The sequence below is a fragment of the Papio anubis genome, chromosome 5 (genome assembly GCF_008728515.1).
Source record: "Papio anubis isolate 15944 chromosome 5, Panubis1.0, whole genome shotgun sequence".
Taxonomy (NCBI): domain Eukaryota; kingdom Metazoa; phylum Chordata; class Mammalia; order Primates; family Cercopithecidae; genus Papio; species Papio anubis.
The window spans coordinates 124,647,767-124,673,931 of record NC_044980.1 but is presented as its reverse complement, the minus strand read 5'-3'; the positions used below and the strand labels follow the sequence as shown (position 1 = coordinate 124,673,931).

Sequence of the window (26,165 nt, the reverse complement as noted above, 5' to 3'; positions counted from 1 at the left end):
ATTTGTCATTTTTGCTCTTGTTGCAATTTCTTTTGGCATCATTGTTATGAAGTCATTGCTGTGTTCTTTGTCCAGAGTGGTATTTCCTAGGTTATTTTCCAGGGTTTTGATAGTTTTGACTCTTAGATATAAGTCTTTAATCCATCTTGAGTTAATTTTTGTTTAAGGTGTAAGGAAGGGGTCTCCAGTTTCAGTCTTCTGCATATGGCTGGCCAGTTATCCCAGCACCATTTATTGAATAGGGGGTCCTTTCCCCATTGCTTGTTTTGGTAGATTTGTCAAAGATCTGGTTATGTCTCATCTCTCTGTTTTGTTTCTCTATTGGTCTGTGTGTTTATCCATTTCTTCTAGGTTTTCTAGCTTGTGTGCATAGAGGTGTTTATAATAGTTTCTGAGGTTTTTTTGTATTTCTGTGGGGTCAGTGGTAATGTCTCCTTTGTTATTTCTAATCGTGTTTATCAGCTCTTCTCTTTGTTTTCTTTATTAATCTAGCTAGTGGTCTATCAGATTAATTCTTTTAGAGAAGTAGCCCCTGATTCATTGATCTTTTGTATGGTTTTTTTCATCTTAGTTTCCTTTAGTCTGATTTTGGTTATTTATTGTCTTCTGTTAGCTTTGGGTTTTTCTCTTGTTTTTCGAGTTCCCCTTGTTGTGATATTGGTTATTAATTTGAGATATTTCTGACTTTTTGATGTGAGCATTTAGTGCTATAAACTTCCCTCTTACATTGCTTTGGCTGTGTCCCAGAGAGTCTGGTATGTTGTATCTTTTTCCTCATTAGTTTCAAAAGAGTTATTGATTTGTGCCTTAATTTCATTATTTACCCAGAAGTCATTCAGGAGCAGGTTTTTAAAATTTCCATTTAATTGTATGTTTTTGTTTTCACTTTTTTAAAAATTATACTTTAAGTTCTGGGATACATGTACAGAACATGCAGGTTTGTTACATAGGTATACACATGGTGGTTTGCTGCACATATCAACCCTTCATCTACATTAGGTATTTCTCCTAATGCTATTCCTCCCCTAGCCCCCCACCCCCGACAGGCCCCAGTGTGTGATGTTCCCCTCCCTGTATCCATGTGTTCTCATTGTTCACCTCCTACTTATGAGCAAGAACATGTGGTGTTTGGTTTTCCATTCCTGTGTTAGTTTGCTGAGAATGATGGTTTCCAGCTTCATCTATGTCCCTGCAAAGGACATGAACTCGTCCTTTTTTATGGCTGCATAGTATTCCATAGTGTATATGTGCCACATTTTCTTAATCCAGTCTATCATTGATGGGCATTTGGGTTGGTTCCAAGTCTTTGCTATTGTGAACAGTGCTGCAATAAACATACATGTGCATGTGTCTTTATAGTAGAATGATTTATAATCCTTTGGGTATATACCCAGTAATGGTGTTGCTGGGTGAAATGGCAGTTCTGATTCTAGATCCTTGAGGAATTGCCACACTGTCTTTAATGCTTTTACACTATTGGTGGGAGTATAAATTAGTTAAATAGTTGTATTTTTTTGAGCAATTTTCTTAGCAGTTATTTCTATTTTTATTGCCCTGTGGTCTGAGAGAGTGGTTGGTATGATTTCATTTTTTTTGAAATTTGCTGAAGATTCTTTTGTACCTGACTTTGTGATCAGTATTTGCCATGTGCATATAAGGAGAATGTATATTCTGTTTTTCTGGGGTGGAGAGTTCTGTAGATGTCTGTTAGGTCCATTTGGTCAAGTGTTGTATTAAGGTTCTGAATATCTTTGTTAGTTTTCTGCCTTGACAATCTGTCTGATACTGTCAGTGGGTGTTTAAGTGTCCCATTATTATTCTGTGGTTTTCTAAATTTCTTCATAGGTCTCTAAGAACTTGATTTATGAATCTGAGTGCTCCTGTGTTAGGTGCATATATATTTAGGAAAGATAGGTCTTCTTGTTTAATGCAGCCCTCTAATGCCCTTCTTTCATTATGTAATACACTTCTTTGTCTTTTTTAAATCTTGGTTAAAGTCTGTTTTGTCTAAAATTATAATAGCAGCATCTGCTTTTTTTCAGTTTTTGTTTGTTTGTTTTTTAATTGGCTTGATAGATTTTTCTTCATCCCTTTACTTTGAGTGTGTGAGTGTCATTGTATGTGAGATGGATCTCTTGAAGACACCATACTGTTGGGTTTTATTTCTTTATCTAACTTGCCACTCTGTGCCTTTTAATTGGGAGTATTTAGCTCGTTTACATTCAAGGTTAGTATTGATATGTGTGGATTTGGTCCTTTCATCATGTTGTTAGCTGCTTATTATGCATACTTGTTTGTGTGGTTGCTTTATAGTGTCACTTGTCTATGTATTTAAGTGTGTTTTTTGTAGTGGCTGGTAATGGTCTTTCTTTTCTATATTTAGCACTCCCTTCAGGACCTGTTGTAAGGCAGGTCTTGTGTTAACAAATTCCCTTAGCATTTGTTTGTCTGAAAAGGATCTTATTTCTCCTTTGCTTATGAAGCTTGGTTTGGCTGGATATGAAATTCTTGGTTGAAAATTCTTTTCTTTCATAATGCTGAATATAGGCCCCCATTGTCTTCTGGCTTATAGGGTGTCTGCTGATAGGTCTGCTGTTAGCCTAATGGACTTCCTTTGTAGGTGACCTGCCCCTTCACTCTAGCTGACTTTAACATTTTTTCTTTCATTTTGACCTTGGAGAATCTGACGACTGTGTGTCTTGAGGATGGCCTTCTTATGTAGTATTTTGCAGAGGTTCTCTGCATTTCCTGAATTTGAATGTTGGCCTCTCTAGCGAGGTTGGGGAAATTTTCATGGATGATATCTTGAAATGTTTTCCAAGTTACTTGGTTTCTTTCCTTCTCTTTTAGGCATACCAACGACTCGTAGATTAGGCCTCTTTACATAATCACATATTTTTTGGAGGTTTTGTTCATTCTTTTTCATTGTTTCTTTATTTTTATCTGAGTTCTTTTGTACAGCCAGGCTTCAACCTCTGGGATTCTTTCCTCAGCATGGTCAATTCTACTCTTAATACTTGGCAATTGCATTATGTATTTTTTAGCTCTGTTGCATCAGTTCAGTTCTTTCTTATAATGGCCATTTTGTCTATCGGCTCCTGTATCATTTTATTGTAATCCTTAGATTCCTTGGATTGGGTTTCGACTTTCTCCTGTATGTGGATTATCCTTGTTCCTATCCATATTCTGATTCTTATTTCTGTCATTTCAGCCATCTCAGCATGGTTAACAACCGTTGCTGGGAAACTAGTGGGGTTGTTGGGATGTAAGAAGACACTCTGGCTTTTTGAATTGCCAGAGTTTTTGCACTGGTTCTTTCCCATCTTTGTGGGCTGATGTTTCTTCAGACTTTGAAGTTGCTATCTGTATTATTCATTCTTGCATTGCTATAAAGAAATATCTGAGACTGGGTTTTTATAAAGAAAAGAGGCTTAATTGGCTCATGGTTCTGCAGGCTGTACAGGAAGCATGATGCTGGCATCTTCCCGGTTTCTGGGGAGGCCACAGGAAACTTCTTTTTTTTTTTTTTAAATTGAGACAGATCTCAATCTGTCACTCAGGCCGGAGTGCAGTGGCACCATCTTGGCTTATCACAACCTCCACCTCCCAGGCTCAAGTGATCCTCCCATTTCAGCCTCCTGAGTAGCTGGGACCACAGGTGTGCACCACCATACCCAGCTAATTTTTTTGTATTTTGGTAGAGACAGGGTTTCACCGTGTTGCCCAGACTGGTCTCGAACTCCTGAGCTCAGGTGATCCACTCACCTCAGCCTCCCAAAGTTCTAGGATTGCAGGCATGAGCCACTGTGCCCAGCCATCTCAGGAAACTTACAATCATGGCAGAAGGCAAAGAGGGAGCTGGCACTTCACATGGCTGGAGCAGGATAAGAGAGAGAGGGAGAGGGAGGAGGTGCTATATACTTTTAAAGGACCAGATCTCATAAGAACTCACTATCATGATAACAGCACCAAGAAGATGGTACTAAAGCACTTTTGAGAAACCACCCCCATGATCTAATCACCTTTCACCAGGCCCTACCTCCAACATTGGGGATCACAGTTAGACATGAGATTTGGTCAGGGACAGAAATCCAAATCATATCACTGCCCTTTGGATTTTTTTTTTTTTTTCGTTTGCCCCGTTTGATATCCTTGGGGGTTTTCTTGTTGTATAAGGTGGGTTCAGTCAACTGGCTTTGTTTCTGGAAGATTTTGTGGGGGGTCAAGGCTCAGCTGAGGACCTCTGGATTGTGTGCTCCAATTCTGTGGGGCCTGTTTCAGGCCTCTGGCTTTGTTCTCTGGCCCCTTGAGGTAAGAAACCTGCTCACCAAGGGCCAAGGTATTCCTAGACTGCTGGTCACAGCACTCTGATGAGTGGTGCCAGCCAAAGCACTTCACAGGGCAATAGCAGTGGGATTTGTACATGCCAGCAGCAGTGGCAGTGCAGCAGGGTGCATACTCATTGATTATGGCAGGGTGCTGGCAATTGTAGGGGTACCAGTGTCCATGCAGGTATTCACAGTGGTGGGGATGGCAGCATGGCACAGGGGGGAACATTTCCCACTGGGGTCTGTGTGCACATTCACGCTGGTGGTGATGTTAGGACGAGGTGGGTGCTGGCAGGTGTGGGACTCTGTGTGCCATCTGTATAGGCATCCATGCAGGCAGCAGTGGCCACTCAGGGTAGGGGTGGGTCTGCTGGTCTCCCTATATAGTTTTTTGCCAGTGACAGTGTCAGCACAGGGACAGAGCATTGGCAGGAGTGGGACTGACACCATCTGTGCATGCATTCATGTGAGTGACAGTGGCCTTGCAGGACGTGGAGTAGGTCTGCTTGTCACCACGTGCAGTTTCACACCAATGGTAGTGTCAGCACAAGGACAGGGCACTGGCAGGCATAGGGCTAGCAGTCGTCGTGCCTGCAAATGCTTCGACAGCAATGAAAGCATGGTAGGTGAGTGGGTGGGGTGCACAGCAAGGTCCACCCATGCACACACGTGCCAGCAAAGCGATCTAGGTGTTGGCCATGGGCAAACGTGTGCAGGCAAAGCAGCATGAGGGAGGCTGCAGCAGGGGGAGGGCATGGGCGGGCTGGTGTACATCCACGGTGTCTGCTCTCCTGGAACTCTGTACCAGTCAGGAGCAGTCTGCCAGCACAGGAGCTATGCTGCTCCTTCCCCAGGAGGCACCCCATCTGGGCATCTGAGGCTACATTCAAGCAAGTGCCGCCAGGCTGGATACCCGGGATAGGCAAGCCAACCAAGAGGTGCACAGGTAGACCAATCTGGTCTCATGGGCAAGACTACCCTGTGCTGTTCAGGTCCAACAGTTCCCTTAGGGCTAAAGTCTCCTAAAGGAGTGAGGCAAGCCTTGGGGGATGGGCGTCCCTGGCTGTGCTCTGCTACACATGGCTCCAACACCAAACTCTCTGGGATCTGCACCAGCTGGAGTTCTGCCCCTACAAAACAAGTGTCTGTGGGGGTCATGAGGTCTCCTCCTGCGGGGATTCCAGAGGCCCCTGGCGAGGGTGGGTTGCTACTTGCCTGCTCAACTCACCCCTGCCCCAGGAGTCACTGGGGGCCAGGAATGAGTCCCAGTGTGCAGTAGCCCTGTGCAGGTTTCCCAGCTTCTTTTTCCTTTAGGCTAGCATCTATGTCTTCCTTCCATTCACTCTCAATGCCTTCCCTCTGAAGATCTGCTAGGAATGCACCAGTCTTCCCAATGTCCCATTCCCTCAGTGACAGATGTTCCTGCTGGCTGTGTCTAGTCAGCCATCTTACCTCCCTCTTCCCTCTTGTTATTGACTTGCAGTTTTATTTCATTGTGGTCAGAGAAGATGTTTGATATTATTTTAGTTTTTTGGAATGTTTTAAGACTTGTTTTGTGACCTAACATATGACCTTGAGAATGATCCATGTGGTATGGAGAAAAATGTATATTCTGAACCCATTGGATATAATTTTCTGTAAATATCTATAAGGTTTATTTGTTCTGAATAATTGAAGACAAATGAATGAGTGAAGATTAAGTCCAGTGTTTCTTTGTTGACTTCCTGTCTGGAAGATCTGTCCAATGCTGAAAGTGGAGTGTTGAAATCTCCAGCAATTTTTGTATTAGGGCCTATTTTTCTCTTTAACTCTAATGATGTTTGCTTTATATATCTGGATGACCCAGTGTTAGGTGCATATATATTTCAAATTATTTCATCTTCTTGCTGAATTGACCCCTTTGTCATTATATGTAACCTTCTTTGTCTTGAAATCTATTTTGTCTGATATAAGTATAGCTACTCCTGCTCTTTTTTGACTTCCATTGGCATGGATTGTTTCTTTGCATCCCTTTATTTACAGTCTATGTGTGTCTTTATAGGTGAAGTGTGTTTCTTGCAGGCAACAGATCACTAGGCCTTGTATTTTTTTTTTTTTTTTTTTTTTTTTTAATCCATTCAGCAACTCTGGGTCTTTTGCTTGGAAAGTGTAGCCCATTTACATTCAGTGTTACTATTGATAAATAGAGACTTACTCCTGACATTTTGGTATTTCTGGCTGTTTTGTGGCCTTCCTTCTTTCCTTTTTGTGTTCTATTAATGAAGGTGATTTACTCTGGTGGTATAGTTTAATTTCTTATTTTTTTGTGTATCTGTTGTATGTTTTTTGATTTGAGGTTACCATGAGGCTTGCAAATACTATCTTATAATCCATTATTTTAAGCTGGTGACAATGTTGTTTGCATAAACAAACAAGTGAAAAGAAAACTAATAAAACTCTACATCTTAGCTTCATTTCCCCACTTTTTAACTTTTTGTTGTTTTTATTTATATCTTATTGCATTATGTCTTGAAAAGTTATTTTAGTTATTATTTTTGGCTAGTACATCATTTAGTCTTTCTAATTGAGGTAAGAGTAGAGGTCTGTTCCAAGATGGCTGAACAGGAACAGCCTTGGTCTGCAGCTCCCAGCGTGATCAACACAGAAGATGGGTGATTTCTGCATTTCCAACTGATGTGACTGGTTCATCTCACTGGGACTGGTTAGACAGTGGGTGCAGCCCATGGAAGGCAAGCTGAAGCAGGGCGGGGCATTGACTCACCTGGGAAGGACAAAGGGTCGGGGGATTTCCCTTTCCTAGCTAAGGGAAGCCATGACCGACTGTACCTAGAAAAATGGGACACTCTTGCCCAAATACTGTGCTTTTCCCACTGTCTTAGTAACCAGCAGACCAGGAGATTCTCTCCCATGCCTCGCTCAGGGGGGTCCCATGCCCATGTAGTTTTGCTCACTGCTAGTGCAGCAGCCTGAGATTGACTTGTGAGGCTGCAGTCTGGCATGGGGAGGGGCTTCTGCCATTGCTGAGGCTTGAGTTGGTAAACAAAGCCGGGAAGCTCAAACTAGGCAGAGCCCACTGCAGCTCTGCAAGGCCTACTGCCTCTATAGACTCCACCTCTGTGGGCAGGGCATAGCTGAACAAAAGGCAGCAGAAACTTCTGCAGACTTAAACGTCCCTGTCTTGACAGCTCTGAAGAGAGCAGTGTTTCTCCCAGCACAGCGTTTGAGCTCTGAGAATGGACAGACTGCCTCATCAAGAGGGTCCCTGACTAACTGGGAGACGCCTCCCAGTAGGGGCCAACAGACACCTGATATAGGCGGCTGCCTCTCTGGGATGAAGCTTCCAGAGGAAGGATCAGGCAGCAATATTTGTTGTTCTGCAATATTTGCTGTTCTGCAGCCTCTGCTGGTGATACCCGGGCAAACAAGGTCTGAAGTGGACCTCCAGCAAACTCCAACAGACCTGCAGCTCAGGGACCTGACTGTTAGAAGGAAAACTAACAAATGGAAAGGAATAGCATCAACATCAACAAAAAGGACATCCATGCCAACACCCCATCTGTAGGGCACCAATATCAAAGACCGAAGGTGGATAAAACCACAAAGATAGGAGGAAACCAGAGCAGAAAACCTGAAAATTCTAAAAACCAGAGCACTTCTTCTGCTCCAGAGGGTCGCAGCTCCTCGCCAGCAATGGAGCCAAGCTGGACAGAGAATGACTTTGATGAGTTGACAGAAGTAGGCTTCAGAGGGTTGGTAGTAACAGAGTTCTCTGAGCTTAAGGAGCATGTTCTAACCCATTGCAAGGAAGCTAAAAACCTTGAAAAAAGGTTAGATGAATGGCTAACTAGAATAAACAGTGTAGAGAAGACCTTAAATGAGCTGATGGAGCTGAAAACCACGGCACAAAAACTTCGTGATGCATGCACAAGCTTCAATAGCCAATTTGATCAAGTGGAAGAAAGGATATCAGTGATTGAAGATCAAATTAATGAAATAAAGTGAGAAGACAAGATTAGAGGAAAAGGAATGAACAAAGCCTCCAATAAATATGGGACTATGTGAAAAGACCAAATCTACGTTTGATTGGTGTACCTGAAAGTGATGTGGAGAATGGAACCAAGTAGGAAAACACTCTTCAGGGTATTATCCAGGAGAATTTCCCCAAACTAGCAAGGCAGGCCAACATTCAAATTCAGGAAATACAGAGATCACCACAATGATACTCCTCAAGGAGAGCAACCCTAAGACACATAATTGTCAGATTCACCAAGGTTGAAACTAAGGAAAAAAGGTTAAGGGCAGCCAGAGAGAAAGGTCGGGTTACACACAAAGGGAAGCCCATCAGACTAACAGTGGATCTCTTGGCAGAAACCCTACAAGCCAGAAGAGAGTGAGGGCTAATATTCAACATTCTTAAAGAAAAGAATTTTCAACCCAGAATTTCATATCCAGTCAAACTAAGCCTCATAAGTGAAGGGGAAATAAAATCCTTTCCAGACAAGCAAATGCTGAGAGATTTTTGTCACCACCAGGCCTGCTTTACAAGAGCACCTGAAGGAAGCACTAAACATGGAAAGGAACAACTGGTACCAGCCACTGCAAAAACACGCCAAATTGTAAAGACCACTGATGCAAGGAAGAAACTGCATGAATTAACGGACACAATAACCAGCTAATATCATAATGACAGGATCAAATTCACATATAACAATATTAACCTTAAATGTAAATGGGCTAAGTGCCCCAATTAAAAGACTGGCAAATTGGATAAAGAGTCAAGACCTATCAGTGTGCTGTATTCAGGAGACCCATCTCACATGTAGAGACACACATAGGCTCAAAATAAAGGGATGGAGGAAGACCTACCAAGCAAATGGAAAGCAAGAAAAAGCAAGGGTTGCAATCCTAGTCTCTGATAAAACAGACTTCAAACGATCAAAGATCAAAAGAGACAAAGAAGGGCATTACATAATGGTAAAGGGATCAATTCAACAAGAAGAGCTAACTATCTAAATATGTATGCATCCAATACAGGAACACCCAGATTCATAAAGCAAGTCATTAGAGACCTACAAAGTGACTTAGACTCCCACAAAATAATAGTGGGAGAGTTTAACACCCCACTGTCAATATTAGATCAATGAGACAGAAGGTTAACAAGGATATCCAGGACTTGAACTCAGCTCTGCACCAAGCAGACCTAATAGACATCTACAGAACTCTCCACTACAGATCAACAGAATATACATTCTTCTCAGCACCACATTGCACTTCTTCTAAAATTGACCACATAATTGGAAGTAAAGCAGTCCTCAGCAAATGTAAAAGAACAGAAATCACACAAACGGTCTCTCACACCACAGTGCAATCAAATTAGAACTTAGGATTAAGAAACTCACTCAAAACCATACAACTACATGGAAACTGAACAACCTGCTCCTAAATGACTACTGGGTAAATAACGAAATGAAGGCAGAAATAAAGATGTTCTTTGAAACTAATGAGAACAAAGATACAATGTACCAGAATCTCTGGGACACAGCTAAAGCAGTATGTAGAGGGCAATTTATAGTACTAAATGCCCACAAAAGGAAGGAGGAAAGATCCAAAATTGACACCCTAACATCATAATTTAAAGAACTAGAGAACAAGAGCAAGCAAATTCAAAAGCTAGCAGAAGGCAAGAAATAACTAAGATCAGAGCAGAACTGAAGGAGATAGAGATACAAAAACCTTTCAAAAATCAATGAATCCAGGAGCTGCTTTTTGAAAAGATCAACAAAATTGATAGACTGCTAGCAAGACGAATAAAGTAGAAAAGAGAGAAGAATCAAATAGATGCAATAAAAAATGATAAAGGGGATATCATTACCAATTCCACAGAAATACAAACTACCATCAGAGAATACTATAAACACCTCTATGCAAATAAACTAGAAGATCTAGATGAAATGGATAACTTCCTGGACACATACACCCTCCCAAGACTAAACCAGGAAGAAGTTGAATCTCTGAATAGACTAATAACAGGCTCTGAAATTGAGGCAATAATTAATAGCCTACCAACCAAAAAATGTCCAGGACCAGAGAGATTCACAGCCAAATTCTACCAGAGGTACAAAGAGGAGCTGGTACCATTCCTTCTGAAACTATTCCAATCAATAGAAAAAGAGGGAATCCTCCCTCACTCATTTTATGAGGCCAGCATCATCCTGATACCAAAGCCTGGCAGAGACACAACAAAAAAAGATTTGTAGACCAATATCCCTGATGAACATCGATATGAAAATCCTTAGTAAAATACTGACAAACCAAATCCAGCAGCACATCAAAAAGCTTATTCACCATGATCAAGTTGGCTTCATCCCTGGACTGCAAGCCTGGTTCAACATATGCAAATCAATAAACGTAATCTATCACCTAAACAGAACCAATGACAAAAACCATATGATTATCTCAATAGATGTAGAAGAGGCCTTCGACAAAATTCAACAACCCTTCGTGCAAAAAACTCTCAATAAACTAGGTATTCATGGAACGTACCTCAAAATTTATGACAAACCCACAGCCAATATCATACTGAATGGGCAAATTTGGAAGCATTCCCTTTGAAAAGTGGCCCAAGACAAGGATGCCCTCTCTCACCACTCCTATTCAACATAGTGTTGGAAGTTCTGGACAAAGTAACCAGACAAGAGAAAGAAATAAAGGGTATTCAATTAGGAAAAGAGAAAATCAAATTGTCCCTGTTTGCAGATGGGTGATTGTATATTTAGAAAACCCCATCGTCTCAGCCCAAAATCTCCTTAAGCTGATAAGCAACTTCAGCAAAGTCTCAAGATACAAAATCAATGTGCAAAAATCACAAGCATTCCTATACACCAATAACAGACAAACAGAGAGCCAAATCATGAGTGAACTCCCATTCCCAAATACTACAAAGAGAATAAAACACCTAGGAATCCAACTTACAATGGATGCAAATGACCTCTTCAAGGAGAACTACAAACCACTGCTCAACGAAATAAAAGAGGACACAAACAAATAGAAGAACATTCCATGCTCATGGATAGGAAGAATCAATATCATGAAAATGGCCATACTGCCCAAGGTGATTTATAGATTCAATGCCATCCCCATCAAGCTACCAATGAGTTTCTTCATAGAATTGGAAAAAACTGAAGTTCATGTGGAACCACAAAAGCCCATATAGCCAAGACAATCCTAAGCAAAATGAACAAAGCTGGAGGCATCATGCTACCTGACTTCAAACTATACTACAAGGCTACAGTAACCAAAACAGTGTGGTACTGGTACCAAAACAGATACATAGACCAATGGAACAGAACAGAGGCCTCAGAAATAACACCACACATCTACAACCATCTGATCTCTGACAAACCTGACAAAAACAAGAAATGGGGAAAGGATTCCCTGTTTAATAAATGGTGCTGGTAAAACTGGCTAGCCATATGTAGAAAGCTGAAACTGTATCCCTTCCTTCCACCTTATACAAAAATTAATTCAAAATGGATTAAAGACTTAAATGTTAGACCTAAAACCATAAAAACCTTAGAAGAAAACCTGGGCAATACCATTCATGACACAGACATGAGCAAAGACTTCATGACTAAGACACCAAAAGCAATAGCAACAAAATCCAAGATAGACAAATGGGATCTAATTAAACTAAAGAGCTTCTGCACAGCAAAAGAAACTACCATCAGAGTCAGCAGGCAATCTACAGAATGGGAGAAAATGTTTGCAATCTACCCATCTGACAAAGGGCTAATATCCAAAATCTATAAGGAACTTAAATTTACAAGAAAAAAAAAACATAAAAAAATGGGCAAAGGATATGAACAGACACTTCCCAAAAGAAGACCTTTATGCAACCAACAGACACATGAAATAATGCTCATCATCACTGGTCATCAGAGAAATGCAAATCAAAACCACAATGAGATGCCATCTCACTCCAGTTAGAATGGTGATCATTTAAAAGTCAGGAAACAACAGATGCTGGAGAGGATGTGGAGAAATAGGAATGCTTTTACACTGTTGGTGGGAGTGTAAATTAGTTCAACCATTGTGGAAGACAGTGTGGCAATTCCTCAAGGATCTAGAACTAGAAATACCATTTGACCCAGTGATCCCATTACTGGGTATATACCCAAAGGATTATAAATCATGCTACTATAAAGACACATGCGCACGTATGTTTATTGCAGCACTCTTCACAATAACAAAGACTTGGAACAAGCCCAAATGTTCATCAATGATAGACTGGATTAAGACAATGTGGCACATGTACACCATGGAATACTATGCAGCCATGAAAAAGGATGAGTTCATGTCCTTTGCAGGGAGATGGATGAAGCTGAAAACCATCATTCTGAGCAAACTATCACAAGGAGAGAAAACCAGATACCACATTCCCATAGGTGGGAATTGAACAATGAGAACGCATGGACACATGGGGAACATCACAAGGAGAGAAAACCAGATACCACATATTCTCACCCGTAGGTGGGAATTGAACAATGAGAACACATGGACACATGGGGAACAACATACACTGGGGCTTGTCAGGGGGTGGGGAGCTGGGGGAGGGATAACATTAGGAGAAATATCTAATGTAAATGATGAGTTAATAGGTGTAGCAAACCAACATGGCACATGTATACCCATGTAACAGACCTGCGTGTTGTGCATATGTACCCTAGAACTTAAAGTATAATAAAAAAATAAAAAATAAAAAAGAGTAGTTAACACACCACAATTATACTGTTATAATACTTTGTGTTTTTCTATGAACTTATTATTACCTATGAGTTTTGTACCTTCACATGATTTCTTATTGCTCATTAATGTCCTTTTCTTTGTAAATGAAGTACCCCCTTTAGAATTTCTTATAGAACAGGTCTGGCACTCATGAAATCCCTCAGTTTTTGTTTATCTGGGAAGGTCTTTGTTTCTCCTTGGAGATTAAAGGGTATTTTTGCCTGATATACTATTGTAGGGTAAAAGTTATTTTCCTTCAGCACTTTAAATATGTCATGCTATTCTCCCCTGGAGTGTAAGTTTTCCACTGAAAAGTCTGCTCCTAGTGAAGCTCCATTGTATGTTGTGTTTCTTTTTTCTTACTGCTCTTAAAATCTTTTCTTTATCCTTGAACTTTCAGAGTTTGATTATTAAATGCCTTGAGGTAGTCTTTGGGTTAAATATTCTTGGTGTTCTATAACCTTCTTGTACTTGATATTGATATCTTTCTCTAGATTTGGGAAATTCGGTGTTGTTATCCCTTTGAATAAACTTTCTACCCCTGTCTTTTCCTCTACCTCCTCTTTAAGGCCAATAACCCTTAGATTTGCCCTTTTGAAGCTATTTTCTAGATCTTGTAAACATGCTTCATTGTTTTTTATTCTTTTTTCTTTGGCCTTCTCTATATATTTTTAAATAACCTGTCTTCAAGCTCACTAATGCTTTCTTCTGCTAGATCAATTCTGCCATTAAAAGGCTCTGATGGAGTGAACAGGCAACCTACAGAATGGGAAAAAATTTTTGCAATCTACTCATCTGACAAAGGGCTAATATCCAGAACCTACAAAGAACTCAAGCAAATTTACAAGAAAAAAACAAACAACCCCATCAAAAAGTGGGCAAAGGATATGAACAGACACTTCTCAAAAGAAGACATTCATACAGCCAACAGACACATGAAAAAATGCTCATCATCACTGGCCATCAGAGAAATGTAAATCAAAACCACAATGAGATACCATCTCACACCAGTTAGAATGGCAATCATTAAAAAGTCAGGAAACAACAGGTGCTGGAGAGGATTTGGAGAAATAGGAACGCTTTTACACTGTTGGTGGGATTGTAAACTAGTTCAACCATTATGGAAAACAGTATGGCGATTCTCAAGGATCTAGAACTAGAAGTACCATATGACCCAGCCATCCCATTACTGGGTGTATACTCAAAGGATTATAAATCATGCTGCTCTAAAGACACATGCACACGTATGTTTATTGCGGCACTATTCACAATAGCAAAGACTTGGAATCAACCCCGAATGTCCATCAGTGACAGACTGGATTAAGAAAATGTGGCACATATACACCGTGGAATACTGTGCAGCCATTAAAAAGGATGAGTTTGTCCCCTTTGTAGGGATATGGATGCAGCTGGAAACCATCATTCTCAGCAAACTATCGCAAGAACAGAAAACCAAACACCGCATGTTCTCACTCATAGGTGGGAACTGAACAATGAGATCACTTGGACTCGGGAAGGGGAACATCACACACCTGGGCCTATCATGGGGAGGGGGGTGGGGGGAGGGATTGCACTGGGAGTTATACCTGATGTAAATGACGAGTTGATGGGTGCTGACGAGTTGATGGGTGCAGCACACCAACATGGCACAAGTATATATATGTAACAAACCTGCATGTTGTGCACATGTACCCTAGAACTTAAAGTATAATAATAAAAATAAATAAATTATAAAAATTAAAAGGCTCTGATGGATTCTTCAACGTGTCAATTGCATTTTTCAACTCCATTACTTCTTATTTCTTTTTAGTTATTTAAATTTCTTTGTTACATTTACCAGACAGAATTCTTTTGTGTTATTTTAAATTTCTTTGAATTTCCTCAAAACAGCTGTTTTGAATTCTCTGTCTAAAAGGTCATATATCTCTGTTTCTCCAGGATTGGTCCCTGGTGCTTTACTTGGTTCATTCGGTGAACCTCGTTGGTGCGCTACCCCTCTGTGACTGAGCTGTCATGTTTTCCTGGATAGTACTGATGCTGGGTACATGTTTGTTGGTGTCTGGACAGTGAAGAGTTAGCTATTTCTTGTAATTTTTGCATTCTGGGCTTGTTTGTACTTGTCCTTCTTAGGAAGGCTTTCCAGGTATTTGAAAGGACTTGGGTATTGTGATCTAAACTGTATCTTCATTAGGGGGCACCCAAAGCCCAGTAACACTGTAGTTCTTGCAGACTTATGGAGGTACCACCTTGGTGGTCCTGGATAGCATCTGGAAGAATTATCTGGATTACCAGGCAGAGACTCCTTCTCTTCCCTTACTTTCTCCCATACAAACAGAATCTCAATATCTCTCTCTCTCTCTCTCTCTCTCTCTCTCTCTCTCTCTCTCTCTCTCTCTCTCTCAGTTCTGAGCTGCCTGCAGCTGGGGATGGGGTAACACAAGCACCTCTGTGGCCTCCAATTCCCAATACTGGGACTGCACTTGGTCAGTACTAAAGCCAGCATAGCCCTGGTTCTCACCCAAGACTCATTGTAACTAATACCTGGCTATTGCCGATGTTTTCTCAAGGCCCTAAGGCTCTGCAAACAACAGGTGAAGAAGCCAGCAAAGCTTATGTCCTTGCCTGCAGGGTGGCAAGTTCCCCCAGACCCTGGGCAGGTCCTGAGCCAGGAATTAGAGTCAAAACCCTTAGAAGTCTACTTAGTGTTCTCTTGTACTGTGGCTGAGCTGGCACTCGTACCATGGGACATAGTCCTTCCCACTCTTCTGTCTTCTTTCCACAGGCAGAGGAGCCTCACCCTGTGGCCTCAGCCACCACAGGCCCATGGGGAGTACTGCCAGGCTACCACTGGTGTTCCTTTAGGGCCCAAGGGCTCTCCAGTCAGCTTGTGGTAAATGCTGCCTGGGACTTACCCTTCAGGGCAGTGGACTTCTCTCTGGACCAGGGCACATCCAGAAATGCTGTCCAAGAGCCAAGGCCTGGAATTAGGGACCTCCAAGAGCCCATTTGGTGCTCTCCCCTTCTGTGACTGAGCTGGTATCTAAGGTGCAAGATAAAATCTCCTTTACATTTCCCTCACTTCTCTCAGGCAGAGAGTCTCTCCCCATAACCACCATAGCTGGGAATGTGTTGAGTGTCACCTGCAGCCAGCCTCAGAGTCTCACCTAAGGCCCATGGTATACTACCTGGTATCATTGCTGGTTATTTAGGGCCCAAGGGCTCTTTAATCAGCAGGTGATGAAACCTGCCAGGACTGGGTCCTCCTTCCCTTCAAGGCAGTGGGTTCCCTTCTGGCCCAGGGTGTGTCTAGAAATGTTGTCTGGGAGCTAGAGCCTTACTGCTCTTCCTGGTACCGTACCCTGCTGTGGCTGAGCTGGTATCCAAGATGGAAGACAATGTCCTCTCTACTCTTTTCTCTCTTCTCCTCAAGCAAAAGAAAGGGGTCTCTTTTGGAGCCATGAGCTGTGCAGCCTGGGCTTGTGAGAAGGGTGGCATAAGCATTCCTTTAGCTGCCCTGGCTAGTGTCTCAGTAGGTCACATCCCCTCCCCCCGCCCACCCCGCCCGCCCCAAGTCCACTGGCTCTGAGCCCAGTTCAGCACTAGGACTCGCCTGGGAGTTGCAGTCCTTGTAGCCTAGGCTTTCAAGTTTATTTAGGGCCCCAGAGCATTTTATTCCATAGTGGTAAGGCTTGCTGGAACTCAAGTTCTGACTGTTGGAATAGGTGATTTCCCTTTGGCTAGGTCTGGTTTAAATACTCCTTCCATAGGTGGGCACCAGCTGAGTTCAGCCCAGGTTTGCCTTCCACTTGACAGGGCAGCATTAAGTTCAGTGCAATGTCTCACAATCCCTGTACTCTCCTTCCAAATGCATAGATTCTCTATACACACCACAGGGCTGCTGCCGTGGGATGAAGGAGGTGTGGTGTTGGTGATTTAAGACTGTCTTTCTTAACCTTTTCCAGTGCCTCTTTAGCAACATGAAGTTAAAACCAGATACTATGAGTGCTCACCTGAATTTTGGTTCTTATGAAGGTGCTTTTTGTGTATAGATAGTTGTTAAATTGGTGTCCTTGTAGGGGCAATGATCAGTGGAGTCTTCTATTCAGCCATCTTGCTTTGTTCTTCCTTACACATTTCTTAATTCAACAAATCCAGCTGTGTTTCAACTGTGTGCCAGGCTCTTCTATTAAGTGTTAAGAAATTCAGAAATGGCTATTTTCTTGCTGTCACGGATTGTATAGTCTAGTAATAGCGATAAACAAATAAATAAGAAAGTACTTCTCAAGCAACTCCTGTTCAGACTTGCAATCTTAATTGCCAACATCAGTCATTAAATGTGGGAGTTTTTCAGAGTTAGTTCCTAGATTCTAATCTCTTTTTATCTTCTGCCTGACATGTATAGGTGTCATGTAATAGGCAGGATTTCCAGGTTTTCTCTTAACCTGGACTCTCCTCCTCTGAGGTTAAGACCATTATATGCAGCTGCCTTTTAGATATCTCCTCTTGGATATCTTAGAGGCATCTCAATTTAGTGTTCATTAATTTAGTTCATTCAGCAAATATTTATTAAGCACCTAAGTATGACACTAACTGTTTTAGTTACTGGGAAACATGACAGTATCCTTGCCCTAATAGAACAAATGTTACATAGTGGAAAAAAAGATAATAAACAGATAAATAAATATATAACGTCAAGTAGAAATAACAGTAACTAAGGAATATAAGGTAGGGTAAAGAGGTGTAACCAGGCATGCTATTTTAGATAGAGCAATCAGGATAGGCCTCTCTGAGGAGGTGAGAGCTTGAATAAAGTTAGAGAGTCAGACTTGTGGAAACCTGGGAGGCAGAGCATGCCAGGCAAAGGGAACAATACATGAAAAGACCATGAGATGGGAATGTGCTTGGCATGCTTGAGGAAGAGGAAAGAGGTCATTGTGGCTGGAGCACAGTGAGTAGGAAGATGAATGGTTGAAATTGTGGTCAGAGAGCTAACCAGGTTTTATAAAGTAGAGCCTTGTATACTATTGTAAGGACTATGGATTTTATTCTAAATGTACTAAGAAATACATCTTAGATCATCTTAGAGCAGACAGATGACATGATGAGATATATAATCTTTATTTTACATTTTATTTCATTTTAAATGAATTTAAATAATCCCATAGGTCAGTAGCTACAACACCTGACATTACCATTTTAGGATATTCATATATGTTGTAGCAAGATGGAAAATAATCTAAATATAAATCTGAGAAACTACTGTGTTTCACCTATTCTTTCTGCTTTATCCCTCACTCCAGAGGAGCAGGCTCTAAACTGGAGAAACTCCAAGCTTCCAAGAGCCCTTGAGTTCTTTGTGTCTGGGTCCAGTGCATCTGTGGTCCTAAGGTTCTAAGAGGTGGTAGTTTTCTATGTTCCAAAGACTCAGATTATATATTTTAGAATTATCATTTTGGCTGTTATGTGGAGAATAGACTACAACGGCAAGAGTGGAAGCAAGGAGACCTTATTAAACTATTACAGTGATCAGATAATAGTGTTTTAAACCATGATAGTAGCAGTGGTCTGATTTGGAATATATTTTAAAGGCAGATATACCAGGAATCTGTGATTATCCTGGATATTAGGTAAGAGAAAAAATAGAAGTCAAGGATGAATATTAAGTTCTTGAGAAATCAGATGAATGATGATACCATTTATTGAGATGGGAGCACTGTAGGGCAGACCAAGTTGGGAGAATGGTTAAGAGAATTTTTTTGGATATATTAAATTTGATCTGTCAGCCCATACACATAATGTTTTGTGAAAGAACGCCAACAGAACATGTATATACTATATAATTTCATAAATATAAAGTTCAAGAACAGGCAAGACTATTCTGGGTGACATGTCAAAACAGTGGTAGTCTTTGGAAAAAGGGTGCCAACAAGGAAAGAAAACAGAAAACTTCTCAGTGCTGGAAATATTTTGTATCTTGATCTGGGTGGTAGATACATGGATGAATATATATATACCAAGATTGTGACTGCTATTATATATGTGGTATACTTCAATAAAATATTTAAAAACTGAAAGGCTTATTAGCTTTCAAGTGGGGATGTCATGAAGGCAGTTTATGATGCAGGAGTCTAGAGAACTCCAGACCAGAGGCTAGGGCTATGGATACATACTTGGAGCCAGCAAAGAGATGTTTTGAAGCCATAGGATTAAATGAAATCATGTAGGAGGTAAAAATAATTTTTAAAAAGCATACACAGTGAATGGAAATGGGACACTCCAACATTTAGAGGTAGGGAAAGGGAGAAATATCCAGCAAAAAAATTAAAAAAAAAACAAAACTGAGACCTAATGGCTCGTGCTGTAGTAGGAAAACCAGGAAAGAATGATGAAGCCAGGAGAGGAGAGTGTTTTAAGGAAGGAATAATCCCAGCTATGACAAAAGTTATCAAGATTATGAAATCACATGAGGATTGAGGACTAAGAATTGTCACAGCCAAGACCTAACCTGGTCCTACATTATTGTCCTCCAGGTTGGTTAACAGATGTGGTTTAGCAAACCGGAAACCTGAGGGTCATCCTTAACGCTTCCTTTTTTGTCATTTCTCAGGCTAATATCTAATCTATTTCCAAATCTTGGTATTAGTTTTATCTCCTACAGAGCTCTCAAACCTACCTGCTGCTTCTTACCCTCAAAGATCCATATAGCAGGAGTGATTAGTCTCTAGCATTAACAGATTTAGCAAATAAAGTTACAGAATACCCAGTTAAATTTGAATTCTAATAAACAGCAAATAATTTTTAAGATAAGTATGTCCTAAATGTTGCTCATGCTTGTGCTATTAAATGTGATATACTAAAATATTATTCAGTGTTAATTTGAAATTCACATTTAACTGGGCAATAGTGTATTTTATCTGGCAACCCTATTAGCCTCGGTAATGAGGCTGAGGAATACATAAGAAATACACAGATCATAAAAAGAAGGACTTTGTAATGGTAAATTAAGGAGCTTGAGTTTAACTTGGGGGCAGAGGAAAGGCTTTGAAGAGTTTTAGGCAAACAATATTTGCATTTTAAGTATAAAAGGATAATGGACTGCCGACGGAGGTGAATTGAAATGCTATTGAAACCTAAAGAAAATCTTTTGGTACCTTAATTCAAGGTAGTATTGTTAAGAATAAAGAAAAGCTGAACTGGGCATGGTGGTTTACACCTGTAATCCCAGTACTTTGGGAGGCTGAGGCAGGCAGATCACTTGAGGTCAGGAGTTTGAGACCAGCCTGGCCAACATGGTGAGAGCCCATGTCTACTTTAAAAAAAAAAAAAAAAGGCCAGGCGTGGTGGCTCATGCCTGTAATCCCAACACTTTGGGAGGCTGAGGAGGGCAGATCACCTGAGCTCAGGAGTTTGAGACCAGCCTGGCCAACATGGTGAAACCCTGTCTCTACTAAAAAAATTAAAAAATAAAAAAAATAGCCAGGCGTGGTGGCAGGCACCTATAATCCCAGCTACTCGGGAGGCTGAGACAGGAGAATCACTTGAACCCGGGAGGTGGAGGTTGCAGTGAGCCTAGATCATGACACTGTACTCCAGCCTGGGCCACAAAGAGCGAAACTCTGTCTCAAAAAAAAATTATATATATATAAGCTGGGTGTGGTGGTGTGTGCCTATAATCTCAGCTACTTGGGAGGCTGAGGCAGGAGAATTGCTGAGAGGTGGAGTTTGCAGTGAGCACAGATCGCACCACTGTCCTCCAGCCTGAGGAACAGAGTAAGATTCCATCTCAAAAAAAAGGAAAAGAAAAGCTGAATATACAACTTTAAATGCATATGATAGGCAAAATTGGCACATAGCAGACCCTCAATAAATATTCGTTGCTTGGATTGAGTCCAGAGAGGGGAAAAGGGAAGACTCAAGACTGAAGAAGAGACATAAAAAGGAGCCAGGTTAGAAGTGTTCCAGCCTGTTGTAGTAAGGTCTAGTGAGGTAGGACAGGAAAGGTCTCTGCTGATATTGGTGGAAGTGCAACTGGATACTTTCGATTTGGAAGTAAATAGGAGGAGAGGAAATAAAGTTAGTATACATGGAAGATCTTTTAAGAAATTTGCCTGTGGGCAAGAAGAGATATAGGGGCTGCAGCAGGAGGTGGATATGAGGTACCAGGAAACTTTTTGATGAGAGAGGCTTGAGAATGTTTAAAATGCTGATAGAAAAGTTGCAGTAAACAGGTACACTAAGAGCTGAGACTTCGCTACTGTACAATTTTTTCATATAACCAAAAACCACTTGTACCCCTAAAGCTATTGAAATTTAAAAAAAGAAAAAAGAAAAAATTGTAGTAGAAAAATAGCTTGAAAATGTGGAGAGTGGAAATGGTAGGATAATGAATGAAGAATTATAATCACATGCAACTTTCCCTACTAACTGAAAAGAAAATATTTTATATATATTTTATTTGCTTCTCTGAAACCTGGAGCTCTTAAGATAAGGATGTTTTTATTATTCAACATACATTCATTTTTCTTGTTTAATTGTTGACAAAGGTGCAGTCATTAAAATCAGGGGTTTTTAAAATATTGTTTTGTCAAATTTGAATTCTCTTGTCCTTTGGACTCATAGTTAATGACAGATGAAATAAGTAGAATACTAAACTATGTTTTTATTTATAGATAATGCAGCTTGTGAGATTTTACTTGCTGAGAAAACTTGCCCTTCAATCCCTGAAAAAACAAAGAAAAAAGCAAGTATTGAAGCAGAATAACTGCATAAATCATAATAAATTTCACACAACACCCATTTTCTTTAACTAACAGTTTAAATTTACTTTTTTCTTTTTTTAAAGAAATGGGGTCTTGGCCGGGCATGGTGGCTCATGCCTGTAATCCCAGCACTTTGGTAGGCCGGAGGCGGGAGGATCACGAGGGTCAGAGATCGAGACCCATCCTAAGCAATATGGGTGGAAACTCCGCCTCTACTAAAAATACAAAAAATTAGCTGGGCATGGTGGTGGATGCCTGCAGTCCTAGCTACTCAGGAGACTGAGGCAGGAGAATGGCGTGGACCCAGGAGGCGGAGCTTGCAGTGAGCTGAGATGGCGCCACTGCACTCCAGCCTGGGCGACAGAGCGCAGGCCTGTCTCCAAAAAAAAAAAGCAGTGCTGAAAAGGGGTCTCATTCTGTCACCCAGGTTGGAGTTCAGTGCTGCGATCATAGCTCACTACAGCCTTGAACTTTTGGGGTCAAGCTGTTCTCCTGCTTCAGCCTCCCAAGTAACTGGAACTATAGGCATGCATGCACTACAATGCCCAGCTAATTTTTAAATGTTTTTATAGAGATGGGGTATCACTTGTTGTCCAGGCTAGTCTCAGACTCCTGGCCTCAAGCGATCCTACTACCTCAGCCTCCCAAAGTGCTGGAATTACAGGCATGAGCCACTGTACCCAGCCTTAACCAATACTGTTTTTTTTTTTGAGACAGAGTCTCGCTCTGTCACCCAGGCTGGAGTGCAGTGGCATGGTCTCAGCTCACTGCAAGCTCTGCCTCCAGGGTTCATGCAATTCTCCTGCCTCAGCCTCCCGAAAAGCTGGGACTACAGGTGCCCGCCACCACTTCTGGATAATTTTTCGTAATTTTAGTAGAGACAGGGTTTCACTGTGTTAGCCAGGATGGTCTCTATCTCCTGACCTCATGATCTGCCTGCCTCGGCCTCCCAAAGTGTTGGGATTACAGGCGTGAGCCACTGTGCCTGGCCAACCAATACTTTTATAGGAATTCTTTTTCAGCTATTTAAATCAATAATTAAAAGCATTTTGGAAGTTTATCAAACAGATTATTCAATTTTGTGAAAAAGCTATGCAGCTTATAAATAAGAATATACTGTATATCAGTTTAATGAAAGAGAATGAAAATGTATAGTAGTCCCCCCTTATCTGTGAGGGATACATCCCAAGACCCCCAGTGGATGTGGATAGTACTGAACCCTATGTATACTACATGTTTTTGATCTGATAACTGAGACAGCTACTGAGTAACTAATGAGAGGGTAGTATGTCTATCATGGATATGCTGGATAAAGGGATGATTGATCCTGGAGTGGACTGGACTGAGTGGGATGGCACACAATTTCTTCATGCTACTCAGAATGGTGTGCAATTAAAAACTTACAAATTGTTTATTTCTAGAACTTTCCATCTTATATTTTGGATTGTGGTTGACCACAGGTAACTGAAACTGTGGTAGACAAAACTGTGGATGGGTGATGGGGGAGACCAGTGTACTTTACATTTTTTATAACTTCTCTTTGAATAATGCTGAAGATTACTTATGAATCATTATGTTAGGCATGGAATCTGGATCTTTTTTTTTTTTTTTTTTTTGAGACAGGCGCTTGCCTTGTCACCCAGGCTGGAGTGCAGTGGCTCGCTCACCACTCACTGTAACCTTGACCTCCTCGGACTCAAATGATTCTCTTGCCTTAGCCTACCTAGTAGCTGGAACTACAGGCACACACTGCCACAAATGGCTAATTTTCATATTTTTGGTAGAGACGGGGTTTCACCATGTTGCTCAGGCTGGCCTTGAACTCCTGGGCTCAAGCGATACGCCCACCTCAACCTTCCAAAGTGTTGGGATTACAGGTGTGAGCCATCATGCCCAGCTGGAATCTGGAGGTCTCTGGGGAGAATTTTGGACTTTATTTCGTATGTAGCAAGGGCTACTTTTTGAGTGACTTTTCATTAATTATATATTTTCTTTATATCATTCCAGGCAGGTTAGTAGTTAGTTTTTGTTTGCTTATTTGTTTTTACTTATTTTATAGCTTAGAAAACTGAGGTTTAGATTTTCACCAGTTTTTTGAGGAGGTTGTGGCAGATCTTTCCAGATCTAAAGCCTATACTCTTTCTACTACACTAGATTGTCACTGTAAGGAATTAGGGAACAAATAGAAAAGGGGCAAGAGGGTGAATAGGGAGACCCATTAGTAGGGAGTTACAAAGTTACAAAGATTTTTGGTGAAAGATAGTGGTGGCTTTGACTAGGGTGTTTGATAGGAGAGATCAAGAAATACCCATGTATTCAAGATAATTTTGCCTGTAGAGTTGATAGATTGGATACAAATGATGAAGGAATAAGAAATGTTAAGAAAGACTTCTAGGTTTCCGTTTTGAGCTTCTTTAGTAGATAAAGACGCTAATTACTGTGATAGGAAAGACAGGAGTTCTGAGGATGCATGAAGATGGAAATGTTGAGAAGGCCATTGGCTATAAATCTGGAGGTCAGGGGAACAGATGTACTATATTATAAATTTTTTTAAAGTTATGGTAACAGGTGAAATCTCCTAGGAAATAGTATCTATAGAGTAAGGAAGAGAAGTGGACCCAGGTCAATCCCTGGAAAACTTCATAGTCAGGTACAAAAGGAAGAGTGGTGGAAAAGAGGAGAAAAAGAAACAGAATGTAGTATCATAGAAATCAAGAGAGGAAATCATGTCACCCACAAAAGGGGGAATGATCAACAGTGTTGAGTGCTGCTTGAAGGTGCACTATTATAAAGAATTTTTTTTTTGTTTTTTGTGTCTATGTTATTTTGATTATTTACATTAAAATATTAATTATTATGAGTACATAATAGCTGTATGTCTTTATGGGGTACATGTGATGTTTTGATAAAGGCACACAATGCATAATAATCAAATCAGGGTAAATGGGATATCTACCATCTCAAGAATTTATTGTTTCTTGTGTTAGGAAGGAATTTAAAAGTCAATTGTAGGACTTCCAGTTTCCAGTGCAGCAATGTAAGAATCTTAGAAGTTGTCACTTTGTCCTGACAACAAGTAAAGTGCTGAACAAACTGAAAAGTCACCAGTTTTTCTTGGGTCCATCAGAGAAGTAAGGTCATAGAGAAAACCGCTGCACCAAATATTAGAGAGACAGACAGGAGGATACAGAGAATCACAACCTACCAAAACAGAAACCCATGAACAGAAACCTCCATGGGAACCATTGCCAGGATAGAAAAACCTAAACAGTGTTGATGAATTGCTGGAGGCTCAATATGGACAAATCTGAGAGTCCTAGGTGGTCCCCTTGCCACTTTTGTGAGTTTTACTTCCAGGAGCTCTACCATCAGGTCTTCACAGTAAATGTTAGAGTAAAATCCTCTCATGCTTCTAGCAGTGGGAGGAGAAAGGAACTATTTGAAACAGAATGCTAGAACATTCAAGTTTTTTGTTTTTGTTTTTGTTTTTTGTAAGAAGGCCTGGCCTCAGGAGAAAGTGTTTTTCCAGAACCTAACCTGCTGGGGGACCTATGTAGCAGACAAACTGGTTCTAAAGTTTATATAGAGAGGGAAAAGATACAGAATAGCCAACTCAATATTGAAGGAGAAAAAGTCAAAGGACTGATACTACCTGTGTTTAAGACTACTGTAAAGCTATAGTGATCAAGACGGTGTGGGTTTGGTAAAAGAATAAACAAACAGATCAATTGAACAGAATAGAGAGAGAACTCAGAAATAGACCCATAAAAATATAGTCAACTGATCTTTGACAAAGGAGCAAAGGCAATATAATGGAGAAAAGTTGGTATTTTCTACAAATGGTGCTTGAATAACTGGACCCCCAAATGCAAAAACATGAACCTAGACACAGACCTTATACCCTTCACAATAATTAATCAAAATGGGTCATAGACCTAAATGTAAAATGCAAAACTATGAAACTTCTAGACAATAACATAGGATAAAATCTAGGTGACCTTGAGTATGGTGATGACTTTTTAGATAGAATACCAAAGGCACAATTATAAAAGAAATAATTGATAACCTGGACTTAATTAAAATAAAAAAAACTTCTGCTGTATGAAGGACAATGTCAAGATAATGAGATAACAAGCCACAGATTGGGAGACAGTATTTGCAAAAGACATATCTGATCAAAGATTTTCAACCAACATAGACAAGCCTTAAAACTCAACAATAAGGGCCAGGCATAGTGGCTCATGCCTGTAATCCTGGCACTTTGGGAGGCCAAGGCAGGCAGATTGTTTGAGCC

General features: G+C 40.7%; 1 protein-coding gene across 3 annotated transcripts in view; it reads left to right on the top strand.

Moving 5' to 3' along the window:
• Positions 1-26,165, top strand: part of MEIKIN (meiotic kinetochore factor) — a 136,504-nt gene that overhangs the window by 43,444 nt on the left and 66,895 nt on the right. For all 3 annotated transcript variants that reach the window (XM_003900088.5, XM_017959850.3, XM_031666783.1), the window contains exon 9: positions 21,782-21,852. In XM_003900088.5, the coding sequence (XP_003900137.2) occupies positions 21,782-21,852 (71 nt within the window). The remainder of the gene's footprint in view (positions 1-21,781; positions 21,853-26,165) is intronic.